The sequence below is a fragment of the Dendrobates tinctorius genome, unplaced genomic scaffold (assembly GCF_039654945.1).
Source record: "Dendrobates tinctorius isolate UK_male_01 unplaced genomic scaffold, ASM3965494v1 ptg000270l, whole genome shotgun sequence".
Lineage (NCBI taxonomy): Eukaryota > Metazoa > Chordata > Amphibia > Anura > Dendrobatidae > Dendrobates > Dendrobates tinctorius.
Window position 1 is genome coordinate 7,292,501 of NW_027361937.1, and position 22,361 is coordinate 7,314,861.

Sequence of the window (22,361 nt, forward strand, 5' to 3'; positions counted from 1 at the left end):
TAGTAAGGTGCCGTCCCTCAGACCCCAGCAGTAATGTAAGATGTCGCCCCTCAGTATAGTAAGGTGCCGCCCCTCAGACCCCCGCAGTAATGTAAGGTGTTGTCCCTCAGACCCCAGCAGTAATGTAAGATGTCGCCCCTCAGACCCCCGCAGTAATGTAAGATGCCACCCCCCAGTATAGTAAGGTGCCGTCCCTCAGACCCCAGCAGTAATGTAAGATGTCGTCCCCCAGACCCCAGCAGTAATGTAAGTAATGAAAGATACCGCCCCGCAGTAATGTAAGATGCCGCCTCTCAGACCCCGCAGTAATGTAAGATGTCGCCCCTCAGACCCCCGCAGTAATGTAAGATGCCACCCCCAGACCCCCGCAGTATAGTAAGGTGCCGTCCCTCAGACCCCAGCAGTAATATAAGATGTCGCCCCTCAGTATAGTAAGGTGTCGTCCCTCAGACCCCAGCAGTAATGTAAGATGTCGTCCCCCAGACCCCAGCAGTAATGTAAGTAATGAAAGATACCGCCCCGCAGTAATGTAAGATGCCGCCTCTCAGACCCCGCAGTAATGTAAGATGTCGCCCCTCAGACCCCTGCAGTAATGTAACATGCCACCCCCCAGACCCCCGCAGTATAGTAAGGTGCCGTCCCTCAGACCCCAGCAGTAATGTAAGATGTCGCCCCTCAGTAATGTAAGATGCCGTCCCTCAGACCCCCGCAGTAATGTAAGATGTCGCCCCTCAGACCCCGCAGTAATGTAAGATGTCGCCCCTCAGACCCCCGCAGTAATGTAAGATGCCGCCTCTCAGACCCCGCAGTAATGTAAGATGTCGCCCCTCCGACCCCCGCAGTAATGTAAGATGCCACCCCCCAGACCCCCGCAGTATAGTAAGGTGCCGTCCCTCAGACCCCAGCAGTAATGTAAGATGTCGCCCCTCAGTATAGTAAGGTGCCGCCCCTCAGACCCCGCAGTAATGTAAGATGCCGCCCCTCAGACCCCGCAGTAATGTAAGATGTCGCCCCTCAGTATAGTAAGGTGCCGCCCCTCAGACCCCCGCAGTAATGTAAGGTGTTGTCCCTCAGTATAGTAAGGTGCCGTCCCTCAGACCCCCACAGTAATGTAAGATGCCGCCCCTCAGACCCCCGCAGTAGTGTAAGATGCCGCCCCGCAGTAATGTAAGATGTCGCCCCTCAGTATAGTAAGGTGCCGCCCCTCAGACCCCCGCAGTAATGTAAGGTGTTGTCCCTCAGTATAGTAAGGTGCCGTCCCTCAGACCCCCGCAGTAATGTAAGATGCCGCCCCTCAGACCCCCGCAGTAATGTAAGATGCCGCCCCTCAGTAATGTAAGATGTCGCCCCTCAGACCCCGCAGTAATGTAAGATGTCGCCCCTCAGACCCCCGCAGTAATGTAAGATGTTGCCCCTCAGACCCCCGCAGTAATGTAAGATGTTGCCCCTCAGACCCCCGCAGTAATGTAAGATGTTGCCCCTCAGACCCCCGCAGTAATGTAAGATGCCGCCCCTCAGACCCCCGCAGTAATGTAAGATGTCGCCCCTCAGACCCCCGCAGTAATGTAAGATGCCGCCCCTCAGACCCCGCAATAATGTAAGATGTCGCCCCTCAGACCCCCGCAGTAATGTAAGATGCCGCCCCTCAGACCCCCGCAGTAATGTAAGATGCCGCCCCTCAGACCCCCGCAGTAATGTAAGAAGTCGCCCCTCAGACCCCCGCAGTATAGTAAGATGCCACCCCCCAGACCCCCGCAGTATAGTAAGGTGCCGTCCCTCAGACCCCAGCAGTAATGTAAGATGTCGCCCCTCAGTATAGTAAGGTGCCGCCCCTCAGACCCCGCAGTAATGTAAGATGCCGCCCCTCAGACCCCGCAGTAATGTAAGATGTCGCCCCTCAGTATAGTAAGGTGCCGCCCCTCAGACCCCCGCAGTAATGTAAGGTGTTGTCCCTCAGTATAGTAAGGTGCCGTCCCTCAGACCCCCACAGTAATGTAAGATGCCGCCCCTCAGACCCCCGCAGTAATGTAAGATGCCGCCCCGCAGTAATGTAAGATGTCGCCCCTCAGTATAGTAAGGTGCCGCCCCTCAGACCCCTGCAGTAATGTAAGGTGTTGTCCCTCAGTATAGTAAGGTGCCGTCCCTCAGACCCCCGCAGTAATGTAAGATGCCGCCCCTCAGACCCCCGCAGTAATGTACGATGCCGCCCCTCAGTAATGTAAGATGTCGCCCCTCAGACCCCGCAGTAATGTAAGATGTTGCCCCTCAGACCCCCGCAGTAATGTAAGATGTTGCCCCTCAGACCCCCGCAGTAATGTAAGATGTTGCCCCTCAGACCCCCGCAGTAATGTAAGATGTTGCCCCTCAGACCCCCGCAGTAATGTAAGATGCCGCCCCTCAGACCCCGCAATAATGTAAGATGTCGCCCCTCAGACCCCCGCAGTAATGTAAGATGCCGCCCCTCAGACCCCCGCAGTAATGTAAGATGCCGCCCCTCAGACCCCCGCAGTAATGTAAGATGCCACCCCCAGACCCCCGCAGTATAGTAAGGTGCCGTCCCTCAGACCCCAGCAGTAATGTAAGATGTCGCCCCTCAGTATAGTAAGGTGCCGCCCCTCAGACCCCGCAGTAATGTAAGATGCCACCCCCCAGACCCCCGCAGTATAGTAAGGTGCCGTCCCTCAGACCCCAGCAGTAATGTAAGATGTCGCCCCTCAGTATAGTAAGGTGCCGCCCCTCAGACCCCGCAGTAATGTAAGATGCCGCCCCTCAGACCCCGCAGTAATGTAAGATGTCGCCCCTCAGTATAGTAAGGTGCCGCCCCTCAGACCCCCGCAGTAATGTAAGGTGTTGTCCCTCAGTATAGTAAGGTGCCGTCCCTCAGACCCCCACAGTAATGTAAGATGCCGCCCCTCAGACCCCCGCAGTAATGTAAGATGCCGCCCCGCAGTAATGTAAGATGTCGCCCCTCAGTATAGTAAGGTGCCGCCCCTCAGACCCCCGCAGTAATGTAAGGTGTTGTCCCTCAGTATAGTAAGGTGCCGTCCCTCAGACCCCCGCAGTAATGTAAGATGCCGCCCCTCAGACCCCCGCAGTAATGTAAGATGCCGCCCCTCAGTAACGTAAGATGTTGCCCCTCAGACCCCGCAGTAATGTAAGATGTTGCCCCTCAGACCCCCGCAGTAATGTAAGATGTTGCCCCTCAGACCCCCGCAGTAATGTAAGATGTTGCCCCTCAGACCCCCGCAGTAATGTAAGATGTTGCCCCTCAGACCCCCGCAGTAATGTAAGATGTTGCCCCTCAGACCCCCGCAGTAATGTAAGATGCCGCCCCTCAGACCCCCGCAGTAATGTAAGATGTCGCCCCTCAGACCCCCGCAGTAATGTAAGATGCCGCCCCTCAGACCCCGCAATAATGTAAGATGCCGCCCCTCAGACCCCCGCAGTAATGTAAGATGCCGCCCCTCAGTAATGTAAGGTGCCGCCCCTCAGACCCCCGCAGTAATGTAAGATGTCGCCCCTCAGACCCCCGCAGTAATGTAAGATGTCGCCCCTCAGACCCCCGCAGTAATGTAAGATGCCTCCCCTCAGACCCCCGCAGTAATGTAAGATGCCGCCCCTCAGACCCCCGCAGTAATGTAAGATGTCGCCCCTCAGACCCCCGCAGTAATGTAAGATGTTGCCCCTCAGACCCCCGCAGTAATGTAAGATGTTGCCCCTCAGACCCCCGCAGTAATGTAAGATGTTGCCCCTCAGACCCCCGCAGTAATGTAAGATGCCGCCCCTCAGACCCCCGCAGTAATGTAAGATGTCGCCCCTCAGACCCCCGCAGTAATGTAAGATGCCGCCCCTCAGACCCCGCAATAATGTAAGATGCCGCCCCTCAGACCCCCGCAGTAATGTAAGATGCCGCCCCTCAGTAATGTAAGGTGCCGCCCCTCAGACGCCCGCAGTAATGTAAGATGTCGCCCCTCAGACCCCCGCAGTAATGTTAGATGTCGCCCCTCAGACCCCCGCAGTAATGTAAGATGCCTCCCCTCAGACCCCCGCAGTAATGTAAGATGCCGCCCCTCAGACCCCCGCAGTAATGTAAGATGTCGCCCCTCAGACCCCCGCAGTAATGTAAGATGTTGCCCCTCAGACCCCCGCAGTAATGTAAGATGTTGCCCCTCAGACCCCCGCAGTAATGTAAGATGTTGCCCCTCAGACCCCCGCAGTAATGTAAGATGCCGCCCCTCAGACCCCCGCAGTAATGTAAGATGTCGCCCCTCAGACCCCGCAATAATGTAAGATGCCGCCCCTCAGACCCCCGCAGTAATGTAAGATGCCGCCCCTCAGTAATGTAAGGTGCCGCCCCTCAGACCCCCGCAGTAATGTAAGATGTCGCCCCTCAGACCCCCGCAGTAATGTAAGATGTCGCCCCTCAGACCCCCGCAGTAATGTAAGATGCCTCCCCTCAGACCCCCGCAGTAATGTAAGATGCCGCCCCTCAGACCCCCGCAGTAATGTAAGATGTCGCCCCTCAGACCCCCGCAGTAATGTAAGATGTTGCCCCTCAGACCCCCGCAGTAATGTAAGATGTTGCCCCTCAGACCCCCGCAGTAATGTAAGATGTTGCCCCTCAGACCCCCGCAGTAATGTAAGATGCCGCCCCTCAGACCCCCGCAGTAATGTAAGATGCCGCCCCTCAGACCCCGCAATAATGTAAGATGCCGCCCCTCAGACCCCCGCAGTAATGTAAGATGCCGCCCCTCAGTAATGTAAGGTGCCGCCCCTCAGACCCCCGCAGTAATGTAAGATGTCGCCCCTCAGACCCCCGCAGTAATGTAAGATGCCGCCCCTCAGTAATGTAAGGTGCCGCCCCTCAGACCCCCGCAGTAATGTAAGATGTCGCCCCTCAGACCCCCGCAGTAATGTAAGATGCCGCCCCTCAGTAATGTAAGGTGCCGCCCCTCAGACCCCCGCAGTAATGTAAGATGTCGCCCCTCAGACCCCCGCAGTAATGTAAGGTGCCGTCCCTCAGACCCCCGCAGTAATGTAAGGTGCCGCCCCTCAGACCCCCGCAGTAATGTAAGATGTCGCCCCTCAGACCCCCGCAGTAATGTAAGGTGCCGTCCCTCACTAGGCGCCGCAGCAGTCGCCAGTCACACACACTGAGGGGCGGAGCTCCCGCCTGCTCTGTGAGATTCTTGGTGCGGCTCCTGCCATGACGTCACTTGCCGGCTTCCTCCTCTCGCAGCTCGCGGCCCCGTGCCTCCTCACAGCTGCTCCACACCATCCAGAATGAGCTGCATTAAGCGCGGTCGCTACGAGGCCTCTCTAGTGCCGGAGAACGACTGTGTCACCCCCCAAAAACCGACGAGGAAACGGTGCGAGGAGGCGAGCCAGAACTACGAGGCCTGGGATGTGGACGAAGTGTGCCTATTCCTGGTGAGGCAGGGGCATGAAGAGGTGCAGGAGGCATTCAGAGGTAAGGCTGCCACTACACAGCTGCCTGAGGGGACGACCCTGGGCATGGTGAGCTGTGATGGGGTCGGGCGAGGTGAGATTCAGAATTACCCCAGTAGTTAACCATGTATAGTCTGCGAGAACGGACCTATCTCAGAACAGCCCCATACACTGTACATGGAGCAAAAGTGCCCGGCGGACAGTGCTGCACCCAGACGGGGTCACCAGAGCCCTATTCACCCAACTGGTTGGGGTCCCAGTCCTGTATGACTGCAGGCAGGGGTAGAGAATGAGATCAGTCATGGAGTAACTCCTCCCACTGGACTCCCAAGTCTAAAATAAGCAGGAATTTAAAAGGATTGTTCACTACTGCTTAATCTCGAGGGCCCCATAGAAAATAAACAGTATCTACTCCAGCAGAGTTGCCGCTCCAGTGATCTCGGTGGATGGCGTGAAATTGTTTGTCACATGACCGCTGCCACTGATCGGATATAGCTTATCAATATTCCATCTGAGCGAATGTTCGCCTTGACTAGCTACAGCCAGTCAGCAGCCGTGAGACTGTGTCACAGGACCCATTGGAAAAAACAGCACCGAAATCATGGCACATCACCGCTGCAGGAGGTGAGTATCGGTTGCTTTCATCTCCTTTGGTGCACTAAAATGATTAAAGGGTTTTTCTAAAGTACTATCTTCAAGATCTGAATATTGACGGCTAGGACCAGCAGGGCGGTTGTGCTGCTGTTCCAGACCATGCTGGCTCCCAGGCAGCTGGCACAGACAGCTTTGCCTCTGCAGCATCGGACCGAAGCTGGCCAAATGTGTCAAGCCGTGAGCAGGCTTCCGAGCACAGAACTGCTCACACCATCTGAGCTTTGGTTAGGGGACATGGGTCAGGCTGGGACTGCAGAGTTGGTCAGTAACCTACATAACTATCAGTACTCTAGAAAGGTAATTACTTGGCTCTTGTGAACGGAGAGGACGTTTTACAAGCATTTTGCAGTTTTGCCCATTCATGATCTTGACACAACCTCTTTAAGCAGGTTTTGTTCAGTAGTGAACAACCCCTTTGATTTAAAAGGATTGTTTGGGACCTTTACATTGATGGCCTATTATTAGGGTACAGTCAAATGGCCTTCTAAATTGGATTGAGATCGAAATGCCCTGGTCGGACTGGCCTGCCTGTCACCTTACCCGAACGTGACAGCTTCATGTACTTCTATGAAGCTGCCACTATTGGGTCAGGAGACTCGCCATCCAGTCCAAGCATTGCATTCTAATCTTGGTCCAGTTTATACAGCCGTCTGACTGTGCCCTTGGATAGTATGTTATCGAAGAGGGTACGACATCCGGCACCCCTGCCGATCAGCTGGTCTTGGCCGCATGTGATCAGTTGCAGAACTGCACAGTTCTGTTAACAGTATAGTGGCCACAGCCAGCTATGGCACATCCGCCCTCTATTGATTTCAACGGGGAGCCAATGAGCAGTGCCCAGTTGCAGCCTCTATAAAATTGATGGCGCTGTGCAGCTCTACAACTGAAAACTTCTTGCTACTGCTGGAAACAAATGATCCCAAGGATAGGCCATCAATGGTACAGGTGCCAAAAGGCAGGGCAAATACCTGTCACCTTGCTTTTCTTGTATAGCTGCTTTCAATGGAAATATTCCTGTTTATTTATTAACCCTCTAAATGCTGTTGTCAATTGGTACAGCATCATCTTGAGATGGTTAGATACACAGGCTTCTCCTTTTGGCCCCCATTACACACTTTTGGTTTGCATAAATTTCTAATTTGCTAAAGTGTAAATGCTCAGTTCACTTCTGTATTCAGAGTTGAACAGAGCCGATGACCTCTACTGATAACTTTTGGAACACATGTGTGATTGGCAACTATCATGTAAAGCCCCCGTTACACATAGCGATATCGCTAGCAATATCGCCGTAACATCACCGATTTTGTGACGTAGCAGTGATATTGCTAGCGATGTCGCTATGTCTGATACTTACCTCCGACCGCTCCCCCGCTGCTCATCGCGCGAGAAGGTCCTGGATCATTTCTCGTCGGGCGCTGACAAGCGACACGTGGGCTGGAGGACATCAGGATCGCCGCGTCTGACAGGTAAGTAGCGACCCACGACCGGTGCTATGTCGCTGGTGAGATCTGCCTGTGTGGCAGCTTAGCAGCGACCACTTAGCGATGCACCAGCGATCCATATCGTTGTCGGGATCGCTGGTGCATCGCTAAGTGTAACGGTACCCTAAGAGTCCTATATCAAGTCCCAGCAAGACTCTGAAGCCGTGACATCACTAGCCCTGATTATCTTCTGATGTCGAAGTGATCGGAATCGGAGTTAGGCCCTGTGCACATGGTGCAGATTCTGAGCAGTTCTGAAGCAGATTTGGCCCTGCAGAACTGCACGTGATGTACAGTACCATTTAAGGCTATGTAAAACAAAAAACACTGTGCACATGCTGCAGATTTTTCTGTGCAGATGTGGTGCGGAATAAGGCTATGTGCACACGCTGCGGATTCACCTGCGGGTTTTTCCGTGTGGAACCACAGGTAAAGTGACCTGCGGTTTGGCCTGCGGTTTCACACCTCTACAATGTTAAAGGTGTGAAACCGCAGCGGAATCCGCAGAAACAATTGACATGCCGCGATTTATAAACCGCAGCAAAACCGCGCGGAGAAAACCGCAGCGTGAGCACAGCGGTTTTTAAAACCCATAGGGTTACATGGTACTGTACCAGTTCCGCAGGGCCAAAACCGCAGCGTGTGCACATAGCCTTAAAGAAGCAGCATGTCGCTTCTTTTGTGTGGTTTTGCTGCAGTTTTCCACCTGCTCCATTATAGAAATCTGCAGGGGAAATCCGCACAAAAACTGCACTAAAACTGCAGGTAAAACGCAGGTCATTTTACCTGCAGATTTAGCAAAATCTGTGTGGAAAATTCAACAGCAGAATCCGCATCGTGTTCACATAGCCTTAGCCTTTACTCTAAAATGCATGCATATGTGATCACTGCAATCTTCCACCTAAATTTGTTAAAATATTATTATCTTACCTTATTCCCACTGCAGCTAATCTTCGCTTTTGCTTCCCCCTTATTCAATAGTCATAGCAGAGCCGTTTGAGGGCTTGGTTTTTGCAAGATGAGTTGTAGTTTTGAATGACACCCGTCACTTTTCCTGTTTTTCAGTATATTATATGATAAAGCTTTTCATTTATTAGTGCATTTTGTAACGCCCCCAAAAAGTGAAGCTCTGTTGTGTTTTCTTAGGGTTTGTGCACTACGTCTTTTTCAGGCATATTCCTCCATTGAAAATCCGTAGCAGAAACCTCTCAGGAGGATGATCATATGCATTTCTATGTAAAACCAACTTGCTGTACACAAGTTCAGGCTTTTGAATGTTTTAACAGCTTCAGGCTTCCAAAGATGCCAAATGGTTAAAAGAAGTGGCCTGTTTTATTCTTCTGGCATCTTCAGCTTGGAAGAAGATGCCAGAATAATATATTTTCTGCGCTTTACAACACAAGTCAATAGAAAAACTCAAAATGCAAGGTAAATGCCTGAATGTCCTTGGACCATTTTGCCACAATGTTTTCTTGGAAAAAAATAAAAATCTCTTATGGTTTCTCCATTATTTAAAAAACACCAGTGGCCAAAGCTGTCGGCTCAGGAAACAATCGACAACACAAAAGAAACTTCAGGAAAACAAATTTCAGAGTTTCCTGAAGCGCCTTCTGCTTTAAAAACTCGATTTGGGTTGAGCTTAGAAGTTGTGGGCACATACCCTTACACAGTTTACTGCAAGGGTTTAGTCACTTATGTTTGAAAGATTGCACTTGTAGAGGCAGCAATACTTACTTTTTTTTTTTAAGCACCTCTCCAGCTTTTTTTTTTTTTTTTTATTGCAGTGATACTGATTGAAGTTGTCTGACCCTTGTCTAAAGGCCCCGTCACACATGGCGATCTCGCTAGCGAGATCAATGCTGAGTCACAAGTTTTGTGACACAATAGCGATCTCACCAGCGAGATCGCTGTTTGTGACGGCGACCGGCCCCCCCTGCCGGGATCGCTGTAGGAAACCTCTGGACATTTCTTTTGTCGCTGGTTTCCCGCTGGCCAGCACGCATCAATCAATCAATCAAATTTATTATCGCCAAGTACATATTACATATATACAAGGAATTCTTTGTGGCAAAGAGGCAACATAATATATAACAACAGATACAACAAGTAACATCTAACAAGACAGATACAGTATATAGTCTACACATGACGATTTAATTGTTGAACAGAGAGTGGATAGAAGCTGTTCATATGGCGGTTGGTGCTGCATTTGGGGACTCTGAAGCGACGTCCTGAAGGGAGTAGTTGGAATGAGGAGTGTCCCGGGTGAGAGGGATCGGATGAAATTTTCAATGCGTGGGATCGAATACTCTTATCATAAAGATCCTGGATTTTAGGCAGGGGGGAGCCTATAATTCTCTCTGCTGTTCTGAAAGTCCTTTGTAAGCGGAGTTTGTCATGCGCAGTGGCTCCCCCATACCAGACTATCAGAGAGGAACAAATCACAGATCTGATGACAGCATTAAAGAATAAGATCAGCAGATTCTTAGACAAACCATATCTTTTCAGCTGACGCAGGAAGAACATCCTCTGTTGTGCTTTTCTTATAACAGCATCCACGTTTTTCCCCCATTTAAGATCATGAGAGATGATAACACCAAGGAATTTGGTCTCTGTGACCCTAAGAACCACTTCGTCATGGATGTAGATTGGAAGTATCTCATGTTGATCTTTCCTAAAATCCACAACCATCTCAGCAGTTTTTTTAGTGTTGAGTACAAGTTTATTGGCTTTACACCAGTCACATATTCTTTCCACCTCACTCCGATACAAGTCTTCAGCATTTCCCCTGATGAGACCAATCAGTGTCATATCATCTGCAAATTTCAAGATTTTTACTGAGTCTGCTGAAGAGATGCAATCATTAGGCGGGAGAACACATCGCACGTCCCTTGGATACCCGTTGTGTACGTTAGTTACCAGCTCCCTGCATCAGCGCGCTGGTAACTAACGAATACAGCGATGCCGCACGTTCGGCGTCGCTGTGCTGATCGCTTGTGAAGCTGTCTGTGTGACAGCTCACCAGCGATCACATAGCGACTCACCAGCGATCCTGACACGTTGATATCGTTGTCGGGATCGCTGGTGAGTCGATATGTGTGACTCCAGCTTAAAATACTCACCAGCTGCTGTCTTCAGCTTTCCCCAGTGCTGCTCTGGTCCTGCTCCACCCTCTCTCAACTTAAGTTTGAGAACCTCGTTCTGGCTCTCATAAACTTACATTGCGTATTGACTTCTAGTCTTCCCAGCAAACACTGGAGTGATCTGGCAGGTCATAAACTGCTGGACACTGATTGGAGCAGCGCAGAGTACAGATGAAGACTGTGGCTGGTGAATATACGACCAGGGGCAGGGAACTTGGTTAATAGTACCACTCCAGTGCTGCAATTAAAAAGCAAAAACCGCTGGAGTGGTGCTTTAAATGTCCATACCATTCCCATTCAAAAAAAAAATGTTAAAGTGGTTGTCCAGTATTCAGATAACCTGTTCTAAACTTCTATATCCCCTCCCCTTATAAAATAGTGACAGCTTGTTCTCTCATCCTGCGCCAGTGCTGTTCCAGCCATAATGCAGCCACTTCACTGTCGCTTCCTTCCGAACAATCGGAAGAAGTAAAAGCTGCTGTCGGTTACGTCCGAAGAAAGCGAGAGTGAATCGGCTGCTGATTGTTATGCCATGGGAGCCCTGCAATCAATGTCACATGAGCCCCAGAGACCCGACGTCACTAAAACGGTGCGGAAATCAGAGTTAAGTATAGTATAGGCTGTTATGTTCTAAGAGGCCATATAACAATTGAGAAGGAGTTGTCCGATTTGTTCTGTTTAAATATGTACTTGGCCTGTAAAACTACCAAGCCTACATACATTCCTGAAAAAATAATGTTGCAACATAACTTTTTTTTCTTTATGAAAATGTGCGCTATTATTGTGTAAAAGTAGTATAACATTAAAATTTGGCGTCACTGTAATAAGTTATTTATGTGGGAAAAAAATATTGTTACCTTGCAAACAACTCGATACAATGTGCGAAAAATTAAGAAAATGTACAAATGTGAACATAATTGTACTTTGCTCCATCTATGATCTGTTTTGCTATTTCACATCATAACCTTTGTCCTAGCTGAATCGTTGGTAATCGGGATGGGTGTAGCAATATATCTTGAAAAACAAGGTTTTTGGCACTATACAGATCATGCGCCTTATTTGATACCTGAACGCTAATGTAGCACATAACCAAATAAGTACATTTAAAGGACTACTCTGGTGTAATGAATGCAGTACCATACTCAAAACAGGCTGCTTTCAGCGGTGCTCCAGTCCATTCCGGCACCACGTGACCGCATTTGTAACCTGCTGGATGACACTTTCTGCTGTGTTCATCGGGTTTACTTTATTAATGCAAGGCTCTTGAGTCTCGGACTTGCATTGAGAACATTTAAGAGGTGACTGACCTCTACTCCACACTGGAAAAAATTGTGTGATTCAGCACGTCACAAGTGTGGTTGCTTCACTCCAGAGTGCCGCTGAAAACAGCAGAGAATAGTGATTGATGACTATGGTCCTGAACTCGTTGCAAATATACACCTTATTGCCATTGGGAGAAATAAAAAATAAAAAAATAACTCACCGGAGTGGTCCTTTTAATAAGTTATGTATTTTTATTTGACAATCTGCTATACATTTTAATTGTTCAACTGTCACCAACTGCTGCTTTAACAAAGGGGGTTTCCAGGGTCATATATTCTGATTCTCTGACCAACCACTCCCAATACCAGAGGAAGTTTGGAACGCAACAGTAAAAGGAAAAAAAAAAGCCCTTATACAACTGCATTTATGAAAAACTGAAAAGGGCTCTTTGATTGTGATAAATAGTCTCGACAATGAAGTAGTAGACCCCTCTAAGCAACCCTCTGTTTTGTCCTAACGCCAGCCAATGCAGGATCATCTTTTAGGAAGATGCATATTAGGCTAACTATGCACTAATTTCACAGGCTTAGGTAAAAGTCTCAATTAGGAAAAGCTGCCATGTATCCGCAAATGGCATAGACAAACAAAGCAGACTGCGCTTGCCTATAAGGACTATTGCAAAAACTGCATATTGTGTGGCATTCAGTTTTCCGGAAGGGGTCATCTATGATATATGGATGCCACTGCAGCCAATCACTGTTGGGTATATAAACTCATGAACTATAACAGTCCAACAGTGGCTACCATGTATCTCCACTTAAGATGAGGCAAAATTTGAACATCTATTTTTTTGGAGTGGGGGGGTGTAGGTTTGCAGTTTTTGGGTGCTATATTCAAATGAAACGATTGTATATTCATCACCTATTTTGTGGATAAGTGATAAATCTTGTCTGTTGACCATCCCTGTTATGAATGGGTCACCGAGGAGGATGGCAGGAACAGGCTAAGCCACCAGAAAACCAGAGAGGTTGGTAACTAAGCTGATTGCAGACCCCTGATCCTATCCACACAACTAGCAGTAGCCGTGGAGCGTACCTACGATGCCCTAGACGCCTCGGCACAGCCAGAGAGCTAACTAAGCCTAAAGCAAGAAAGGTGAAATCTAAACTGCCCCGGAGCAGACCCCAAAGGAATAGATAGCCTCCAAACATATATTGTCGGTGAGACATGATGAAACACAAACGCAGGCAGAAAAATAGACTGAACAAATGATGGGGCCCAAACTGACTAGACAGGATAGGAAAGGAAAGACACTGTCTGCAATCACAGAAAAAACCCTGAAAAATCCAATGCATCTGATGTACAGAAAAAAAACACTGAAGTCACACGACTTTGCCCCCACTATATCAGCACTCCGGTATGAACTGGGAGCAAAGCAAAAGAGACCAATATAACAGGGGACTGAACAAACTGACACAAGCAGTAACACGTGGAGCCGTGGTCCAGCACAGCCCCCAGCAGGAGCAAGCTGAATCCGCACAACAAGCAGAGATAGACAAAACCAGATCAGATGCAAAGGATTAGCAAATTAATCACTTAGCTGAACAATGCAAAAACAGGGCAGGAGACATCAGACCTCTGAATGCACAGGAAAACAATCACCAGCAGGGATTGCAGGAAGTCTGCAGACTTAAATACTCCAATCCGCAACCCCAGATCTCCAATCGTCATCATCATAATCAGGTGGCAGATCTGTCAATCTGGCCAGCCCCACTACCTCCAGTAACCACCGGAGGGAGCAGGGGGAGCTTCGGCTCAGAAATCTGAGCCAGGGAATTCACAACACATCCCCTTTACTTGAGCTCTTTGTTTGGGACTTTTACTGGCATTGGCTTTTTCAGTTCCCCTGACATTATGTGCAGGAATGGGCAAGGCATTTAAAAAGATTATCTCATGTTTCTCATGAGCACCTTGCTCCCCAGCCTCAGCTTTCTTTTTGCTGGGGATGGTGAGCATTAGAAGATTGACAGTTCAGACCAGCAGCATGATTGTGCCACTGGTCGAAAACTGAGCGCACGTCAATGCTGCTTTGCCTTTACGGCTTGGGAGGAGACTTGCAGGGGGACTGAGGCTGATTGGGTCCATTTGTGTGAGCAGGCTGTAAAGCATAGAGCTTAGTGTTGCGCATTCCTTACCTAAGTAACCGGCCGCTCTGCCTAGGCAAGTCGCTGTACATTATAACGTTTAAAGGTTCCTCTATTATTGAAAAATAGACAGTTTTTTTAATAAGAGGTAAATTTGCAGAGTTGATCGTTTTAACAAACACTTTTACCCATTGTCGGACTCTTAAGACAACAGCTTTAACCCCTTCATGACAGCCAATAAGTATTTTTACTGACCTGAGATATAAGAGAATATCATTCCCATACAGGTGACAATCCAGCAGCTGTCGGCTGTCCACTATATCTGACAACTTGCTGTATCACAAATGATGGCACCATCCATATCTGTTTAACTCCTTAGTTGCTGCTGTCAAAAGTGACTACATCAAATAAATGATTAATAGATTGTGGGGGCTTGCGCTTTAATCTAATTGACACACTGAGATCATGATTGTGTGGTCCTGATGTTTGCCATAGCAGTTCATGGCCAAATAGCAGCTTTAGTGTCTGCCAGCTACAGCAGCCAGTTCAGATGTTAGCGACATTTAGGTGGTAAACAAACACTTTTTCATTCCAGCTATACCGCTTTGCATTAATTCCTGAAAATCACCTGAAGGGTTAATAAACTACCTTACAGCGGTTTTCAATATGTCAGGGGGTGCAGTTTTTAAAATGGTATCATGTTTGGGGTTTTCCAATATATAGCACCCCTAAAGTCACTTCAGACCTGGATAGATCCCTCAAAAAAATAAATTTTGTAAATTTCCTTGAAGAAATGAAAAATTATTGCGACATTTTTAAACCTCCTAAAAGGCTAACAAAATAGCATTTTAAAAATGGTGCTGATGTAAAGCAGGCATGTGGGAAACGTTATTTATTAATGTTTTTCTGTGGTATGACCATCTGGATTAAAGGGATAAGAATTCAAAGTTTGAAAATTGCAATTTTTTTTTACATTTTTGTCAAGTTTCTGATATTTTTTATAAATGAACACAATATATCAATCCAAATTTACCACTATCATAAATTATAATGTGTCCCGAAAAAACAGTCTCAAAATCACTGGGATTTGTAGAAGCATTCCAAAGTTATCACCACATAAAGTGACAAAAATTGGCCCAGTCACGAAGGGGTTTTAACTCCTTAGCGACAGAGCCAGTTTGCAGCTTAATGACCAGGCCAATTTTTACAATTCTGACCACTGTCCCTTTATGAGGTTGTAACTCTGGAACGCTTTAAGGGATCCCGCTGATTCTGAGATTTTTTTCGTGACATATTGTACTTCATGTTAGTGATAAAATTTCTTCGATAAGTCTTGTGTTTTATGAAAAAAACGGACATATGGTGAAAATTTTGCAATTTTAAAACTTTAAATTTTTATGCCCTTAAATCAGAGAGATGTCACACAAATTTCTTAATAAATAACATTTCCCACATGTCTACTTAACATCAGCACAATTTTGGAAGCAAAATTTTTTTTTTGTTGTTTTGAAGTTATAAGGGTTAAAAGTTGACCAGCGATTTCTCATTTTTACAACAAAATTTACAAAACCATTTTTTTTAGGGACCACGTCATATTTAAAGTCATTTTGAGGGGTGTACATGACAGAAAATACCCAAAAGTGGCACCATTCTAAAAACTAGACCCCTCAAGGTGCTCAAAACCACATTCAAGAAGTTTATTAACCCTTTAAGTGCTTCACAGGAACTAAAGCAATGTGGAAGGAAAAAATTAACATTTAACTTTTTTGGCAAAAAGTTTATTTCAGAACCAATTTTTTTTTTATTTTCACAAGTGTTAAAAGAGAAAATCAAACACAAAATTTGTTGTACAATTTCTCCTGAATACGCTGATATCCCATATGTGGGGGTAAACCACTTTTTCAGCACACGGCAGAGCTCTCAAGGGATGGAGCGCCGTTTGACTTTTTCAACGCAGAATTGGCTGGAATTGAGATTGGATGCCATGTTGCGTTCGGAGAGCCCTTAATGTGCCTAAACAAACCTCCAGCAAGTGACCCCATTTTGGAAACTAGACCCATTAAGGAACTTATCTAGATGTGTGGTGAGCACTTTGAACCTTCAAGTGCTTCACAGAAGTTTATAACGTAGAGCCATGAAAATAAGAAATCCATTTTTTTTTCCACAAAAATTATCTTTTCGCCCCCAAATTTTTATTTTTACAAGGGTAACAGGAGAAATCATACCCCCACAGTTGTTGTGCGATTTGTCCTGAGTACGCTGATACCCCATATGTGGGGGGAAACCACTGTTTGGGCGCATGGGAGAGCTTGGAAGGGAAGGAGTGCTATTTTGGAATGCAGACTTGATGGAATGGTCTGCGGGCATCATGTTGCGTTTGCAGAGCCCCTGATGGGCCTAAACAGTAGAAACCCCCCACAAGTGACCCCATTTTGGAAATTAGACCCCCCCTAAGGAACTTATCTAGATGTGTGGTGAGCACTTTGAACCCCCAAACGCCTCACAGAAGTTTATAAACGCAGAGCCGTGAAAATAAAGACTTATTTATTTCCACAAAAGTGATTTTTTTTTTTTTTTTTTTTAGACCCCAATTATTAGACCCCCCAAAGTTGGTAAGTAGTGGAAACTGGAAACCCCTCAATTCTTGCTACAACCCTAACCCCAACACACCCCTAACTGTTAGTTAATTCTCACCAGTTGTGAGTTCCCCTTCTGGACTCCCTCTGGTGGTGACGGGAGGTGGTGCGGCTGGTTTGATCGGTGGGGATCTGCCACCTGGAAATGAGGATGATAATTGGATCTCAGGATTCTCAGATTGGATTTAAGACAGCCGACGCCCTATTCAGTTGCTGGTGATTCCTTCTGGCTTGTCAGCTCTTGGTTTTCAGCTCTGTTTCCAGTCATCTAAAGCTAAGTTTTTCTGCTAATGTTCACCCTTGATTTTCTTGGTCTATTCAGTTTTTTGTATGGTCTGCCAGCCCCGGCTAGGGGCTGAGCTGAATTTCCACTCTTATTTATCAGTATTTTGCCAATTGGCTTTTTGTGCCTTACTAGCGTGGTCTTTTTGCTCTGTCTCAGAATATTCCAGAGTGCTGATATAGTGGGAGAAGTCTAGTGACTTCAGGGTTAATTTTGCTATCAGAAGAGTTGGACATTATTTTTGTAGGGTTTTGCAGGTTGCAGACAGTGACTTGCCTTTCCTTTCTAGTTAGTTTGGGCCCCATCATTTGCTCAGCCTATTTTCCTGCCTGTGTTTGTGCCTTCATCTTGTTTCACCGTCAATACATGTGTGGGGGCTATCTATTCCTTTGGGGCAGTTAGTTTTCCCATTTCTTGCTTTAGGCTTATGTAGTCCTCCGGCCGTGACGAGGCGTCTAGGAACATCGTAGGCACGCTCCACGGCTACTGCTAGTTGTGTGGTAAGATCAGGGATCTGCAATCTGCATAGTTACCAACTTCTCTGGTTTTCTGTGGCTTAGCTTGTTTTGTTTTTTTTTCTCCTTGGTGACCCATTCATAACACCTAATCCCAACCCTAATCCTAATTCTAACCCTAATTCTAGTTCACCCTAGCCCAAACCTAACCCTTGCCCAACCCTAGCCCTAATGGAAAACTGGAAAAAAAAAATATTTTCTTTATTTCATTATGTTTGCCTATATAAGTGGGTGGTAAACGGGGGTGGTTATGTACTATTTTTTTTATTTTGATCACTATGATCGTTTATCATAGTGATCAAAATAATGAATGGAATCTGCCAGCTGGAGCTGGCAGATTCCCGGCGGGCGCACTGCGCATGCGCCCACCATTTTCAAGATGGTGGCGCCCATCGGAGGATGCCGGCGGGACCACCGGGAGGGAAGTGAGGACCACGGAGAGGTACCGGGGGGGGGGATCGGGGACCCTATTTTTCTCTCCTCTGATGTGCAATCACATCAGAGGAAAGAGAAATTTAATGCATAATCGTGGCTTTTTTTTTTTTTTTGCGTTTGCCGTTATAGGGTTAATAACGGCGATTGCAAAAGCGGGGTCGGTAAAAACTGACCGATTCATGTTCTCTGGGGTCTCGGCAACCCCCGGCAGCAGAGACCCCGGAGAAAATCCGACACTGGGAGGGCGCTGAATTAACGGCGCTGTGGTTTTAGTACCCTTAATTACCGCCGTTAAAAGGCGTATCAGCGGTCGTTAAGAGGTTAACAAAGCTAATGGACGGCATTGTTGACCCATTGATTTAAAATTGTAAAATTAGGAGAAATGTTCCATTTTTTTTAATGTAGATATCATAAATTTTTTTTGTGTGTATAATAAGTCCATGGGTAACCATGGTTGTGAAGTCGGTAAGCCAAACATTCGACTTGCTCCTTATTTGCCTGACTTCCGACCCCACATCACTGCCTCACTACTGAGCATGTACATAAAGTGCAGCACAGATTTATCTCAACTAAACGCCTAGATCCTTAGATCAGGAACAGAACAGACATTTACAGGACATTTCAGAACTTTCCCAAATTCTTATGAAAAAATATTAAGCACATCCTGCATTGTATTACTGTACCCAATTAATCTATAATAATAAATGCCCTAACCAGCTTCCGGTTGTAACAACTTCCGTCCAGTTGTAACCGGTGACGTCACCACACACACACGCACGTTAACCCTCAACACACCACACCGCCTCAACACACTCCTCTCACCTTTCACCTCCACTCATGTCCACTCACTCTTTCACTCCACATACGTTCCTTTCTCTCACTCCGTTTCTCATACTCACACCGTCATCGTCGTTGCCCCGACATCTTCCTCCGCCGCCGCGATCCAGGATCCAGACGTTCTCCAGGCCGCCGACATGTTCTTGCGGGACGCCATCTTGGATTTCGTGAAATCCCGCGATATTTAAGATGGCGTCGCCGCAACAACATGTCGCTGGCGTGGACGACATCGGGATCCAAAAAGATGGCGTCGGCGAAATCTCGCGAGATTGAGGAGATGAGGAGATGCAAAACCGCAGAGCAATCCGCAGGTAAAACCGCAGGTCTTTTTGGCTCCTTTACCTGTGCCAACATGAGTCATAACAAAAAGTATGCCAATGCCAGTGAAAGGAAAGCAGCTTTAGCACTACGACAAAAACAACGCCGTGCTAATGAGACTCCTGAGGAAAAACACCATCGCCTTGAGAAGATTAAGGCTTATAAACGCCGTCGCCTCACACACGAATCCCCTAACTCTAAATCCATAAGATTGGCTGAAGAAGCCTCTGCACGCCGTCACCGCCGACAACAAACGGCCTCTTCCTCATCATTATTATTAGACTCACAACAGGATGCTTCCACATCAGCATGTGGAACAATTTACTGCTACACTTCATCCCATATGCCGTTCACTGACATAACTAATCAGCAATCTGTTTCTGCCCTATCAATACCACCATTCAATACCGATGCACAGTATGCCAATGCCAGTGAAAGGAAAGCAGCTTTAGCACTACGACAAAAACAACGCCGTGCTAATGAGACTCCTGAGGAAAAACACCATCGCCTTGAGAAGATTAAGGCTTATAAACTCCGTCGCCTCACACACGAATCCCCTAACTCTAAATCTATTACATTGGCTGAAGAAGCCTCTACACGCCATCACCGCCAACAACCGACGGCTTCTTCCTCATCTATAATAATAAATGCCCTAAGCAGCTTCCGGTTGTAACAACTTCCGTCCAGTTGTATCCGGTGACTTCACCACACACACGCACATGTTAACCCTCAACACACCACACCGCCTCAACACACACTCCTCTCACCTTTCACCTCCACTCACGTCCACTCACTCTTTCACTCCACATACGTTCCTTTCTCTCACTCCGTTTCTCATACTCACACCGTCATCGTCGCTGCCCCGACATGTTCCTCCTCCGCCGCCGCGATCCTGGATCCAGACGTTCTCCAGGCCGCCGACATGTTCTTGCGGCGACGCCATCTTGGATTTCGTGAAATCCCGCGAGATTCAAGATGGCGTCGCCGCAAGAACATGTCGCTGGCGTGGACGACTCGGGATCCAAAAAGATGGCGTCGACGAAATCTCGCGAGATTACGCCGACGCCATTTTGGATCCCGATGTCGTCCACGCCGGCGACATGTTCTTGCGCGACGCCATTTTGGATCGGCGAAATCCCGCGATAGTCAAGATGGCGTCGCCGCAAAAACATGTCGCCGGCGAGGACGACGTCGGGATCCAAAATGGCGTCGGCGAAAACTCGCGAGATTTCGCCGACGCCATTTTGGATCCCGACGTCGTCCACGCCGGCGACATGTTCTTCCGGCAACGCTATCTTGACTATCGCGGGATTTCACGATACTCAAGATGGCGTCGCCGCAAGAACATGTCGCCGGCGTGGACAACGTCTGGATCCAGGATGGCGCCGGCGGAAGATGATGTCGGGGATCGTGGAGCAGCGGCGATGACGGTGTGAGTATGAGAGACGGAGTGAAAGAGTGAGTGGAGATGGTGAAAGGTGAGAGGAGTGTGTGTTGAGGAGTGTGTGTGTTGAGGGTTAACATGGCAAGAGGTGTGATGCTATCGCATCCTCCCGATGCGATAGCATCGGGCCATAATCTAGTTATTATATATTTTAGGAGTCTGATTCAGTACATTTTATTCCAACTCCACCAAAATGTACTCCGACTGTGATTCCACAGCCTTGTGTGCAACACTGTTTGAGCAGTCGCAAGAGGCTCACTTTTCCTGTTTTCTAGAATTCACTTAATGGCAGGCTTGTAATATTCTTCCACATGACTAAGGCTACTTTCACACATCAGTTTTTTGCCGTCAGGCAGGATCCGGCTATTTTTAGAAAAAACGGATCCGGCATAAATTTTGGAGAACTGTAGAAACGGATCCGTTTTTTTGCTGGATCCGTCTAGCAGGTTATATCTGTTCCTGGGGGCTGGCCAATTGGATCTGAGCATGCGCAGACTTAAAAAAACCGGATCCGGTGGCTGGATCCGTCTTTTTCTGGATCCGGCGCCCATAGACTTTCATTGTAGCAAAAAGCTGGAAGCGCCGGAGACAAAAAAACGTTACAGTAGCCGTTTTTTCCAGACGCCGGAATGAGACAAGTTGCCGGATCCGGCAAAAAACGGATGAAACGCAATGCCATCCGGCACGATCCGGCGCTAATGCAAGTCAATGGGGAAAAACTGGATCCGGCATTGCATTTTGCCGGATCCGGTTTTACAAAAAAAAGCCGGATCGCGCCTGAAGGCAAAAAACTGATGTATTTTTGCCTTTTCTTCCAGAAAATACAGTAAAGGGAACCACTCTTCAATACCTCACAGAAGACCATTTGAAAGAAATGAACATCAGGTAAACTTGGTTACTGGTTTCTGTTTTTCACATGGTGAAGGCAGTATTTTTTGCGGGTTACTTCTGTATAGGACTTTTTTACTATACAGTGAACAAAATAATAAATAAAAGGGCCTTATGGATGTATTTGGTGTATGCAGCAGAATCCTTCCTGGCAAATTCAATATTGGGGTGCTTTCACATTGCGTTCTGGCACCCATTTGTTGGCCCCGTCAGGGCTTATGTCCGAACCCCCTGCAAAACGGGATTCAGACGTATGCGCCGACTGGGACATAGACAATAATGGTGCTGGACGAGGAAGCGTGCGCTCTGATGTGCATTTTCGGGCACCTACTAGAGGCGAACACTCAATCTATCTAGTGCGTCTGAGTGCCTCCAGTAGGAGTAAACTCTTGATCACGTTCACACATTCAGTATTTGTAAGCCAAAACTAGAAGTGAAACAAAGGGAAAGTATAATAAAAACACATCTCCACTTCTGCATTTTTCACCCACTCCTGGTTTTGGCTTACAAATACTGATGTAAAGTACAGAACATGTGAACATGACCTAATAGCATTAAGAATATTACTATTTTTCTAATGCAACATTTTTATATTTTCTCTCCACCAGCCCTGTAGGAAAAAGATTGCAAATACTCCATAGTTTTCGTTTGCTGTGTCAAAACGCCAATCCTAATATGAAGGTAGGTCATTAACACTACAGCCCATGACTGCTAGGATTCTGATTCTGCCACCTAAAACATCTGGATAGACATGACTAATTTGTTAATGCAATCTGTAATGGCAAGAAATTAAAATATTGATATCACCATTTCTGAATCTTCTTGAAACTCATGCACTGAACAATCAATATAAAGGTCCCAATTCATCAATT

General features: G+C 47.4%; 1 protein-coding gene across 2 annotated transcripts in view; it reads left to right on the forward strand.

Moving 5' to 3' along the window:
- Window positions 1-5,122: 5,122 nt before the first annotated feature.
- SAMHD1 (SAM and HD domain containing deoxynucleoside triphosphate triphosphohydrolase 1) overlaps window positions 5,123-22,361 on the forward strand; it is a 138,622-nt gene continuing 121,383 nt past the window's right edge. The window contains exons 1-3 of one of the 2 annotated variants that reach the window (XM_073559372.1): window positions 5,123-5,470; window positions 21,420-21,486; window positions 22,098-22,170. In XM_073559372.1, the coding sequence (XP_073415473.1) occupies window positions 5,284-5,470; window positions 21,420-21,486; window positions 22,098-22,170 (327 nt within the window). In that variant the 5' untranslated portion in view covers window positions 5,123-5,283. The remainder of the gene's footprint in view (window positions 5,471-21,419; window positions 21,487-22,097; window positions 22,171-22,361) is intronic. The other variant, XM_073559373.1, reaches the window with a different exon arrangement.